Raw genomic sequence first — 13714 nt, 5'->3', positions numbered from 1 at the left:
CAATCTTCCACAAACCATAATCTAGCAACAGCTTCCACGCAGGAGTGCATCTGTGGGCAGAGCATGGATAAATTAGTTCATTTAAAAACAGAGCCATGATAACTCAAAACCTATAATCTGTATGTTTGTGATTTTCTTGAAAAGTTTAGTTGCAAAATAAATACAGAACTAAAATGTTTTCAGAGCAAATTAAGCCGATTTCAGACTTTTACATCAAATGCTGCTATAATAAACCACCAATTAGTCTAACAGGCTATAGTTTCCAACACACACTGTCCCTGGTGACCCACATACAGCAGTACACAAACATACACACACATCTTAAGCTACATTTATCGTCTGGTGGCTCAACACTGTAGTTTCTCTTTTAAATGAGCCTGTATAATAGACAAAATCACGTGTGTGTGTGTGTGTGTGTGTATATATACCCATATGTGTTTTCAATACCAGACATTTCGGAACAGAACATTCCAACATTCCAGCTCCAGGTGGGTGCTGTAAATACCCTATGCCTTATTTAGGAGGTCTGTTTAAAATACTGAACATTATTATTATTTTATACTTTATATTTCGATGCTAAATAGCAATGAGTACATTTACATGCACTTAATAATCCCATAACTGCAGAAAAACTGATTTTGACAGAAATCCGATCAACATGTTTACATACACTTGAGTATACTTGTATACTCACACATATATACATACATACATACATAAATACATACATACATACTGGTAAACCTCTTTAAACGTTCACAGGAGGTAGCTCTAGACACCTGGCATCTTTTCTTTGCATTCATTTCTGAGCTGCTGAGCTGGGTGTTTATATTGAAATGCAGGATTTGTGTAGAACTGTAAACAATTGTGTAGAATTGAGGCATAACTGCTGTCCTGCAGACAGTGCAGTGCTGTGGATTTTAGTGCAGTGCATTGTGAAATGGACTAATATTTATAGAAAACCTAAATAATTTTGCAGACAGGATCTAATTGTGCGGCCTTGTGTTTGACTCACGGGATCTAAAAGATTAAGAATATTTAAACCTTTGATTTCGTCAAGCATGCAGTTGGTTTCAGTGTCGCATTATTATACTATATGGAACACATATAATAAATGCTTTGATATATACAGTATATGTATATTATGACACATTACACACAGGTACTTCTGTGTAATACATCTGGGAAATATGTATGACCCCATGTTTTGACAAGGCATAAAAACAAATTTGAGGGGAGATAAAGGCCCTTTTTATTTGCTTTACTTGTAAATTTGAAGTGTTGGGTGTCTGCTGAGCCTCCTGGAAGAAGCAATGTGGACGCTCGAGTATTTCAGAGCTGGGGCCTCCAACTGCAAAAGCACACACAGTCCATCTTAAAATACAGACACTGCATTCAGAGGAACAGAGAGTGCTTAAGAGGGGGCGGGGGTGTGTGTGTGGAAGAAAGAGAGAATGGTGGTTTTGTTTTGGGGAACGAGTGGGAGAGACACCCAGAGGAGACTCAATCAGTCACGAAGTGACAGGAGTCAGGCTACTGTACACACACACACACACACACACACACACACACACTTCATCTGACCACACTTAGACACTAACGGGGCATCTATCTTGCTGCTTGTTTATGAACATGTTGTTCCGCAGGCCTGTATGCCCTCTATCATCCATCTTTCTGCTGTTGTGATATTGCTCCAGCATTACTGTAGTGTTGCTGAGATGTTAGCAGCTCTGCTCTGCAGCCACCTGCTCATGGCCTCCAGCTGGCCCTCTGCTGACAGAATCAGGGTGCAGGTGACAGCACCGAGCAACCTGAATATCTCCTCTACCTACCTACTGTCCTCTCTTCCACTCCTTCCTTTACCTCTTTAAAGGAATACTACTGTGGAAGTACTAACAATTTACAATTCAAGTGATTGAGTTCCGCTTAATCTGGGGCTGAATTCACAAAAGCGTCTTAAGAAAGAAAATATTCTTAAATGTGTGTTTAAGAACTTCATTCTTAAGAAAAAAGTTACAAGAAATTGTTATTTTTCAAATAACTTCATAAGAAAAGACTTATTCACCAACAGCTCTTGAGTGTGTGTAGATTCTGTTCTTACCTAAGAACAAATCTCAAATAAGAAAACACTGGTGAATGTCAGAATCTTTGTGAAACCTGCATAAGTGGGTTTTAAGAAGAAATTTCTTCTTCAGAACGGTTGGTGAATGAGGCCCAATGATCTTACTTTCTCTTACAAATTCTAAGAACAAGTGGTATTCTTAAAAATATTATGTTCCTAAATGTGTTCACACTTATTTTAGGCTGTAAGACTTGACAAGGTGAGCATCTAAATTTATCACTGATGCTGCCTCTGCTCCTCTTGACCATCCTTGTCCGTCACCCCTTATTTAGAGGATTTTTTTTTCCCCATTGTCTGTTTCTTCCACCATCACCTCTAGTTTGCTAAAGAAAAAAAAAATAATAATAAAATAAAAAAAAATTTGATGTCTCTCCTGCATTTTGCTCCTCTGAGCGGATTAAACTAAATAATGGAAATAACAGTAAACACAAATTTAAAATGTATCACGTGTCATTTGTGGTACATGGTAAAATGCAACTTAGCATACATAACAAAACAATGCAGATTGTCTTCAAATCTTAAGAAAATAATTAAGATCATCTTAAGACAATATTTGATAACTTTTAAAGTTTATTTGAGAATTGCATTTAATAACATTCTAATAACATTACAAACCTCTTAGTGTTTGTCTTAAGAACCTTCCCAATTTTTTTCTTAAGAAAGCTTTTGTGAATCCGGCCCCTGGTCTAAAAGCTAACCTGCTAAATGCTACAGGTAGTGCTGGATGATTTTTTGCTTTAGCAGTGCTGACAGATAACAAAAACTTTGCTACCTTAAATGGATGTCTGCTTCCGAATGTTTGGAAAGAAGTGTTCGCAATACATGCAAAAAATGACCAAACCATCCAATTTCTTTGCTATTATTTGTTCTCTGTATTGTGGTTCAAGCAAAGTGAAGATTGTAAAACAGTATTTTAGCTTAGAACAGCAGCATTCATGAAGCATGGGGTTAACAAAAGTTATTAAAGCAAACTGAAAAGCAAACTGACAAAGTAAAACCAAAACTAAAGCTTTTAATGCACTTTAAAAATTAATGAAACTAAAACCAAATGAAAATTAAAAATTTATAACAACTCTGGTTGAGACTGCTGTACAGAGTTACAGTGGTGAGGCAGTCAAAGAGAATTTAACTGCGGTAATGTTCAGTTCATTCATAATGCTATTAAACTAGTCCACCAAGCCTGGCTATCAGGACTGTTTCATCAGCCATAAATGTTGCTTTACCTTTTTTTTTTTTATTTGTAGGACAGGTTCTTGATTCAACAAAATGATGCTCATGTTGTGGTGGCACATACACATACGGTGCGTCACTATTTCTGAGCATCCTGAAGCTCAGGATATTAATCAGGGATGATTATGATGGTGAGCTCATAAACCTTCACTGCCTCCTCCATAAAACCACACTGCCCTCTGCTGGCCACTTGAAAGCACTGCTCATCAGCAGGTAAGCACAGAGAACACTGTTAACATCTGGCAAACAACTTTCAACATATAAAAAAAATTAAAAACAGTATCTACGGACTCCTTTACACTGCACCTGAAGATACAAGCCAAAGCAGCCGAAACAAGCTCAGAGATCGGTCTTTGATGAAATATGTTCATAATGAGCCATACAGCATCTGAAAGTGCAGCATGACAAATTTTTCATTTTTAATGCTCCTTTGCTGTTTCTGTAAGGAAACTCATAATGGAAGCTTTAAAGTTACAGCACATAATCCTGTCAGTAAACTGGGAAGCTGACACTTTGTCACCTCAGCTATTGTGACAAACAGCAGAGGGATTTTTTTTTCCAGATTTAGTGCACACAGCTTTATTTTTGATAAAGGTGTTTACTAAAGCTGAGGTCCCAACAGCAATTATATAAACAACAGTTTATTATCAGTGCCAGAAAGAGAGCAAAGAATATACATTTAACAGAAAATCCTCCAACACTAGAATTAATACCAAATCTATTTTTGGTATTAAATTTGTTCACTTTTGATTAAATAATTTATCTTCTGTTGAGAAAATCAAGCTCCACTTTTGCTTCAGACCTGACAAAGATTCACTCTGTTTCTGTCCAGCCTTTCCACTGAGATTACAACTCAAAGGTATGGGTTTAAAAGGATGTTTATTCCATTTAGATTTACGGGGAAAAGGTACAATGTAATTAATTGGAATTTACTGCTTAACATGTTTTCTGCTTTTTTTCTGACACTGAAAAAGGAATAATTTGCACTTAATACACATTTTCACTGGAAAATGATAAATGAAAGGGCTTTTCCATACCACTCTAAGTAAGTAAGCAAGTAAGTAAAAAATTAATAAATACATGTGGAATACATGTGCCGCTTTATTGTGCTATAATTTTCCACTGCAGAGTGACTTTCTATCCAGAAAGCCAGCAGTAGCCGACACTGACAGAAAATGTGGGGAATTCTCAAAAAGCCTTGTTAACACTTGGTATTAACATGAGTCTCGAGTGATCTGATCACAAATGTCTATACCTGGCATTTCCATGTGTCTCGAATGCATCTCCAGTGACCCTATATGATCATGCACGCCAGTCACTCGTCATTTGTCAAGTCAAAAATGTTATGCGAGACCATGCACAGGCTGTTAAAATGTCTTGATCACATGAATTTCCAATGCAAATTATCAACAAACATGAGAGCAAAAAAAAAAAAAGCTTATGTATCTGCTGTAATGTCACAACTGATCAAGGTGGTCCTTCATTGATGTTGGGGACATACTGAGACTTTTTAGTGCTCACACTACAGATGTTATGTGGTCATATGCGTCCCTGACCTTCACCGAAAGATATCTAAGTGATCAGATTACAATAAGTCTCAGAGACACAATGAACCCCCTTTCAAAGCAACATCCACTTACGCCATACGTTAATGCCAGGTGAAAACAAGACCAATCAATGGGACTTAGCAGCCCTAAGTTTAATCACAAGCTGATAAGCAATCAGTTACCTTCATGCTACATGCTAGCTCCATGAGTTTCTTAGCATTCTCTTCAGAGCGGTACCGTTTGGGCACAGGCACACGGAAGAACTTCAGCGCCCCCTCAAAATCTGCCTGCAGCAGGTCATCCTTAGAGGTCTGTGAAGAGAGATGAGATGGATTACAACCTAAAGAGGGTTACAGAAGATCAATAACCGTCATTAGTGTAATATGATGCACTGTGAGATTGTGCACTATCCATGTAGCACTGGCTCTTCTTACCTTGAGTAATGCCAGAGCCACATTAAATATGACACTGATACCCTGCATTAGAAAGGAAGAAAGATTTAAATTAAATTTAATTAATTACAGAAAAAAAAGAACTAAAACGTCAGGTGGATGTCTCACCTCACACAGCAGCAGGTCGATGATGTGAAAGACCATGTAGAGAGGGAACTTGGCTGTAAAGAGAGTGAGGAACCACTGGGAGGCGTACATGTGCGCTTCCAAGCCTATGCTTAAGAAGTGAGAGTAAAGGTCTGGAATGTATTCCTGTAGAGGAAGGAAGACAGACTGTATTGGAGCTTCTTCAACATTCATCTACACAAAACTCAAAACACAGCATTATTTGGGTCCATAATGTAGTAAATATGCATAATGAATACCACATTTTCACAGTATACTAAAGCAATCCCAATTATCCGTTAAACATCACTAACACACAGTTCCAACTGGTATGTATATATATATATATATATATATATATATATATATATATATATATATATATATATATATATATATATATATATATATTAGGGGTGCGAGAAAAAATTGATTCTTAGATGCATCGCGATGCGGACATGAACGATTCTGAATCGATTCACCAATGTCAAAAATCGATTTTCTAAATATTTAATTTATAACATAATGTTGGGGGAACGCAAAAGGCGGAACTTGGAAGTGCGGAAGTGCAGCGCTCGGACAGTCTGTGGCGGCACATAACAGAAACACACACGGATGAGTGAGAAATCCGACCGGCTCCCTCTGCATTAAAAGCCAGGTTAGGTCAGGAGTCACAACACAAATGTTAAGAAGAGCCATTTTGTCCTTTCAACAAAAATCAGACCACCTTGGCAGCCACAACATTTATGTCCAGTATGTCTCAGTATGTGCGAATGTCCTAGTATAAGTTAGGTTAAAAAATATAAATGAAAGCGCGGACTTACTCGGTTCTGCTTTAAGCTTTAGTTATAGCCGCTTTCCTCCCATTCTCTTCAAAAGAGAAGCTGACGTCATCTTTACAACTTTTGTGTTTGACAGTCTCTCATTGCAGATTTAACCTACCAGGAATCAACTGCGCTGCTTATAAATGCGAATAACGCATCGTTGCTAAGTGCCAGTTCTCAGTCGTTGCGAAAAAGGGCTTTCGCGCTATGCTGCACACAACCCGTCTCAAAGATATTTTACTGACACAGCGGATCCCCCTCTCGTCTCTACAACGAACGAGACCAAAACCGAAGTCACAAAATCACTGAATTAAACGGGTAAAACGACTGTAACAAGTGCTGCGTGGACATCTATTGCCACTGGATCTTATGTCACCCTAACAGCGCATTTTATCACAGATGAGTGGCAGCTGCGTCTCATGCGCTTCAAACAAGAGCAGTGAATGAGAGCCTTCCAGTTCACTTACCGCATCACTTCCATTTGTTTTATTAATAAAAGATATTGGAAGTAAATTCATTATAGATCATTACAAAATACTTTGCTTTAAAAGTACCAAGTCCTGACACAATGAGAAAATAGAAATCCTGTATAGAAAAAAAAGATGCATCAAGATGCATCGATAATCGTTTTATAATCGCATCGCAGCCCTCTGAATCATAATCGAATCGTGAGGTGCCTAGAGATTCCCACCCCCATATATATATATATATATATATATATATATATATATATATATATATATATATATATATATATATACACACATACATATACATACATATATATATATATATATATATATGTATATATATCTAGAACTGAACTGCTGTTAAGATAAAAAGGCATTCAGAGTGATTTGATGTGAAATGCTCTGATGTCAAGAAACTTACTTGAGTCAGAGTTGTTCACAATGGTTGTGATAGGAAATAAGCACCTGTAGAGTTTCATGCCTCTAAAAGCTCCCTCACAAAATAGCTATTATATGAAATGGTTATGCATATGTTGCCTGATGTATGAACAGTTTTAAGATATGCTTTTAGACTAAAATGTAGAGAGGTAGAGAAGTACATGCAGAGTGCTGTAAGGCAAAAACTGTATGAAAGAAAACATTTTTTGGACGTACAAATATTTTACAATTAAAACATTACATAAGAAGACGTGTAGGTTTACTGATCATTCTGGATAATAAATAAACGGCTATATTTGCATTGCAAAGACTGTGACCTCTGTTTCCTATAACAATGAAATTTCACAGTTCACATCAAACCACTCTACTTTACATCTCAAACAATTATGCTGACATTTTTGGTGGACTACCTTTTTAATATATTATACAGTGGTTTTATTTACAGATCACAAAAGATGCACATGTATATTTTACAGCGGCTTTAGAAATTCTCAATAAATAGTAATATAACGATCCAGTAATGAATCACACACCTGCATGAGTCTCTCCAGCTGAAAGAACTTGCAGTGCAGGTCTTCAAAGTTCTGTTTGAAGAGCTCCCTGAGACCGTAGTCAAACATGATCTTCACCAGAACGCTAAATGCCTGCTCCTCCGGCATCTGGACACATCCACACACACTCTTTTTAAACAGATCATCTATTCTCTCCATTATTTGAATGTTCAGTTAAGTGTTCCTTCATGGAGAAAACTACATTTCCCATAGTTCTACACTAGCAGACTGAACATGTGACATAGGACACTCACGTGTAGCAGCAGTACGGCAGCCAGAAAGGACTGACCCTGACAGTAGCCAATCTCCTCATCATACACAGAGTATGCCTGAGGAAGAAAGAGAAACACATCAGCAATATTCAGATTATTATTGAAAATCCTTTGCTTGAGATGCATAGAAGTAGTAGTGAAGATAAGACTCTACTGATCCCCAAAAGAAAATGTAATTGTTTTAGTGTGTGGCACAGTATAAAATTCTCTCACAATATGGTTCACTGTTTAAAAGATGGGATTACTTGTCATATTAACAATTTTTTGTTATTTAATTTTTGTACAATAATACATAAGAAAGAGTTTTATACAGTGAGATATTTACACTGGTGAGCTGTGGTCACAGGTGCAAGGCTGAAGCCACAGCTTCATGTTACTGACAATTTTAGACAATGATGACACAAAAACTGATCAACAAGAAGGTCTATTTACACTCCGCAAAGGAAAACAGCTCAGATCAAGCGCTGCCGCACATTGTTGCTGTCTGAACAAAATTTTGTATCTTATTGTCTTATTGTATCCAAATTGACTGAAAAAGATACTGCTCCACAGACTTCCATTAAAAGTTAAGGATGTGTAAAGTTAAATTGCAAAAACATCAGAATGAACTACAGACATTTCAGCTCAAACTTTGAGACCATAAATAGCTACACATTATATATTTGTGCAACACATTTAAATGCAATATCAGTTTAAAAAAAGTGGATTTAACTAACTGAAGCTTCCAGCAGTCTAGCAATTTCCCTAAAAACAGTCCCATTTTGGTTGACGTTTTAATAAAAATTAGAGAAAGTATCATAGAACCTACTTTTCTCCACCTAACGGACTATAACGGATTAGTTTTGACTTATTCGTAAGTTTAACCGTGTTTTGATGAAAGGTGGCTTGCTTAGCTGCAGGACTTGGTAAGATGGAACATCAGCACAACGCGAAGTAATATGTCAAATCTTAGAAAGGGGGAGTCTATTAAAAACAGCGCACTCAGGTCTGATGTAGATTTAAATATTATAAACTATAAAATAAAACATTTTTGATGTTTTATTCAATATTCTGAGTACTAGGAAGAAGCTTTTAAATGATAAATCAAATACAGTAATATCTGGAGATTTGATCATCACTTGTATGGATGTTATTTTAATTCTAACACCTTTGTTGATGCTTCATGCTTTCTCAGCCATCTCAGACTAACTCTGTTATTCTGAATAAAAATAAAATGTCACCTTTGTTTCCACAGCTATACATTAAGTATAACAGGGCTAACATATTACAGTCATTTTATATGTGTGTCGCTTTTTATTCTATTGAAAACTCTGATTCCATACTTTTGAAGAGTAAGTAAACAAAAGTAAGTAAATATGGATCTACATAAAATGTCAAATGTCAGTTATCATGCTATTGTGCTTGTTGCATAAAACAGTGCATAATGCCTCTGTAATAGCTATGAAAATAGCATAAATAAAGTAGAATTTGAAGTATTATAGCATGAGAGAGACCTTTTAACAACAGCATAGCAATAACTTTCAGTGCGATGAAACAAGACAAACCACTCACACTATTTTCTTTTATCAATGTGTCACCTAACTGTAAGTATACTCTTTATTTCTGGTCCATTCGTGCTTGACATCTTTATTAAAACACAACTCTGGCCTACTTTCTCTTGAAAACTGTGCTAATGTTTTTCATCTGAGATGACTCCAGACTGTGGCAATTACCAACTGGAGCCACATTAAACCTGCTGAACTTTAAAATTGAGCCAGGTCGAGGTCCCCAAGGCGTTGAAAGCGTACAGTGAGCTGGCTGACTTATTATGAGGTAAATAGAAGAAAATCCATAAAGCTCTGAATGATGGTGGTAAACACCCAAAGAGTAGGGCTGGTGAATTATTAAGAGATGCCTAAAGACACCTCTCAAACAATCAATTTCTCCTCCACCTCAATCCTTTACGGTCTTCAAACTAAACTCAGTGACCTAATAACTGGAATAAGTCTGAGATGCTTCAACAAATTTAAACATGGTAAAAACTGAAAAGTAAAGAGTGTTTGTTACACACAAGGGGGGTAATACATATAGTTGCACATTACAGCTGACTGTTCTATTTGTACTTAACGTTCTTTACACATTTCGCAAACAAGTTACAGTATTCATTCAAAGTCTCTCCAGTCACATTGTCTCCAACTGGGTGGTGGGAAACTGGCATTCACAAGGGCTCATCACTGCACAGACTGGCTAAATCTCAGTAGAGGAAATATTCTGCACTGTGTGAATGCTCTATTTCATGACCTAGACTAGCATTCAAAGTTTGAATCACTTTCCATATTAATTAAAATATCTGTTATTTAATACATTAATAAATTAATAGTACATTAAGGATTTAAAAGGCCTAGTTTAGCTCCACTGAAGTTCTAAGGAATGAGGCACAATATGGGGCAGCCATTCAGCACAGAGGTCATTTACATATACATCAGACTTAAAGGCACAATCACAATAACAGTCATGTTTAATCCTGACAGATAAAGAGAGCTTAGATAATGACCATGTAAAAATGAATTATGACTGGTACATAAACTCACACAAACGTCTGCTTTGGATTTGATCTTAGGTTTCTGATATTGATTTGAGTTAATTTTGAGAGTTAAGAACTGACTTGATCAGAATCCTAACAGGAAGCAGGGAGCCATGTTACATACAGCTACTGTGTATGAGTGTTTTCTCCTCACCTTACAGATTTTGTACAGTGAGTCTTGACCGTCCCCTCCTGTGTCCTTGAAGTAGTCATGTGCTGGAAATGTGCGATTAATGTCTCGAGTGATGGCACTGTCCTGAGGAGACTCCTGTACAAAGACAGAGAAAGAAAAAAATGAGCAAACAATCCAACCTTATTACACTGTTTCATCTCAAAACTGTGAACTCTCCTCCAGGCTGGAACACATCTGTATAGAGATACATCTGGAAGATTTCTACCCAAACAGGAACGCACACAGAGCTTCTGAGCCCATGGGCTGGAACACCCACAAGGGGGCGATATGTGTGTGTATGTGCCACAGGGCAGAACACACACAGCGTCTTAGCCAAGAACATGCTGGTACACACTGTTCTTACTCCCGGTGGGACATGTGGGCCGTCGGGGGGAGAAAAGAGACTAAGTGTATGAACAGTCTTACTCAAAAGTTTGAACATTCCCTGTGAAACTGTGTGTTACGTTGATTTTGTAAGTGAAAAATTTGAACTTCCTCTACAAACTTAAATGTGGATTCTTGCTGCATTTGTAGTGCACAAGTTCTATTTATTGGCTGAATAACACTGGGAAGGAAAAATAAAACAATTTTTGTACAGGCCACATTTTATGTTTTTTTCCTCTCTGATATGTTAAATTCAGCAAATGAAACAGTGATTGTGTATTAAAATGTGCAGAAGTGTGTACTCTGTAGAGGATGTGCTCTTATTTTTTAACTTGTTTTAACTTAGACCTTTGCATCCGTGTGTGATTTCTCCAAGTTTCTATGCTGGGTACTCGGCCTGCACAACATATTATTAATATTTATTTCAATATTGTTATTTGCAATACTGCTATGGCACAAGGATACAACATGCTAATTAGTTCTTTTAACCAAAGAAAAAGTTTGATAACCTACCTCTAGATTAGGATTAATCTTTTTTTATATCAAAATCACAACTTGAAGGAGCTGCAATTTTAATTACAGCCAACATCAACAGCGTTGTCTTCACGTGGGAAAGTTTAACCTAATAACACAGAACTCATAAACGGACTGTAGATGAGTTAGACTAATCAAAAGCAACAAAACACTCATGTGCTCCGTTTGTAACAACTACAACTTTGCCCTATTTTAGACGCTCATCATAAAGAAATGGTGTGGTGAAAAATCAAATTTACACTACTTTCCTCTCACCCCAGATGTAACTGACCAGCAAAGACATGTTTGGTGTCTAAAATTTGATTCTTTAGTTTAGCACTAAAGTCAAAAGGCTACCAAAACACTAGAAGTCAACAGCAACCCAATTCTCAATTTTTCATAAATACATCCCCAAAACGTACATCAGTTCACTCAAAGGCTTCCAGTAAGGTCACACATTTTTTTTTACTTGCTTTAAGAGACAGTATGACTTACTGTGAGCTATAAAAGTAAACAACACTTCTGATTTTTGAACTGAAGATACATGTTTATAAACAAAACAACAGATATCACAGATGCGTTACTTAGTTACTTAGCGTTGAGCCAAATAGTGAAGTTCTGTTCGTTTTTTCATAGTTCACAGTAAGTCATACTGTGCTCTAAACCACACTGACAAATCTGTGCAACCTTAATGAAGACCTGGATGAGCAGATTGGGAGATGTTTTGAACACGTATTTACTGAAAAGACTTGGGTGAATATTGACTTGTGTTTGCTAGTAACGATAGCCTCACTGCTCTAGTTAAAAACTCAAGAAGCAAAATATGGATACCAATCGTGCTGGCTGATTTACTACATGTGGGGAAAGTGGGAAACAAAAGCAGGTTTTCCACAACCCATTGTTTTAAGTGAAGTCCTACAATTAAACCAAAAACCTGTTTTAAACCTTCAGTTTTTAAAGAAAACACATCCGCTCAGTTAAATCTGGCATTATAATGCAGGACAACTTTTAACCACGTCTTATTACTGATTCACTAATAACACACTGCAAGCCATATTTGCAATCGTGATATATATCAATATTAAGCAATACTAGCAGCCCTTGTATGTGTATGTTTTCTCTCAAGTTTTTAATCCAGCTAAATATCACAACTGTTCACCTTGTATGTATGCTTAAGAGCCTGAGATATGAGGTGAAGGAATCATATTAGACCGTGTGTGTATGTGAGCATGTGTCTGCTAATCCCCAACGGCCCTCTCTTTCTCTGTCTCTCTCACTCTCACTCTCTCGACTGTACACGAAGAGATCTAAGCGCTCTCCTGGTTTGCACTGCTCTGCAGAACAAATAGCTTTTGTCAGTCTAAACAAAAACATGGCCTTTTTCAGCCTGCACTACAGCTGTTTGGTTAAGTAAGTGGCTTCTGAAAGAGAACCTAACAGACAACTTTGGTGCGGCTCCTGTCTCCTCTGATGTTTTTTTTCTCCTGAGGCGCTTGATCTCTCCACACTTTATTAAGCTCTTCTTCAGCGCAGGCTTTACAGCACAGATGTGTTCAGACGAAGGGCAGCGCTGGATTATGTAATTGTGGAGTCAGGATTTCAAACTCCACTTAGAAGGGTCCCAGCACTGCAAAGTAGTGCATAATATGGACAAAACACCAGCACTGCTATTATATTGCTACATGCTGCGATCACGACACATCTTGCAACGTTGTAATGGCATTATTTTGACTTGTGTTGAATTACATGAACACCTTGATTTATCAGCACATCTGAAGGAAACAATTCAACTTTTTTGAGAATAATAATAAAACTATTGAGATATAAAAGGCTTATTGTATTGTCGCTGACGCAATAAAACTTGCATGTTCATTTTTGTCATTGTTTACTTTTTTACGTAATTTGAAAACTCCAGTTGCCTTTTATATTGTGTTGAAATTTCATAAGGAACAGACCAATGGACCAAAATAGCCCACAAATGGGCCAAAAATACTTGATAAAAAGGCTTTACAATACCTTCCATTAAAAGTTAGAAATGGGTTTTTTGTTATTTAAATATTAAAAATTGGCT

At 37.0% G+C, this 13714-nt stretch overlaps 1 protein-coding gene across 3 annotated transcripts in view; it reads right to left on the bottom strand.

The window, feature by feature from the left end:
* Positions 1-13714, bottom strand: part of LOC118824818 (rab GTPase-activating protein 1) — a 126583-nt gene that overhangs the window by 23518 nt on the left and 89351 nt on the right. For all 3 annotated transcript variants that reach the window (XM_036595239.1, XM_036595241.1, XM_036595242.1), the window contains 6 exons: positions 10729-10842; positions 7994-8068; positions 7722-7847; positions 5460-5603; positions 5334-5375; positions 5082-5210 (listed from right to left, as the gene is read on the bottom strand). In XM_036595239.1, coding sequence (XP_036451132.1) covers positions 5082-5210; positions 5334-5375; positions 5460-5603; positions 7722-7847; positions 7994-8068; positions 10729-10842 — 630 coding nt within the window. The remainder of the gene's footprint in view (positions 1-5081; positions 5211-5333; positions 5376-5459; positions 5604-7721; positions 7848-7993; positions 8069-10728; positions 10843-13714) is intronic.

Source organism: Colossoma macropomum, unplaced genomic scaffold (genome assembly GCF_904425465.1).
Source record: "Colossoma macropomum unplaced genomic scaffold, Colossoma_macropomum, whole genome shotgun sequence".
Classification (NCBI taxonomy): domain Eukaryota; kingdom Metazoa; phylum Chordata; class Actinopteri; order Characiformes; family Serrasalmidae; genus Colossoma; species Colossoma macropomum.
The sequence above is the reverse complement of the archived record's forward strand: the minus strand, read 5'-3'. Positions and strand labels throughout refer to the sequence as shown.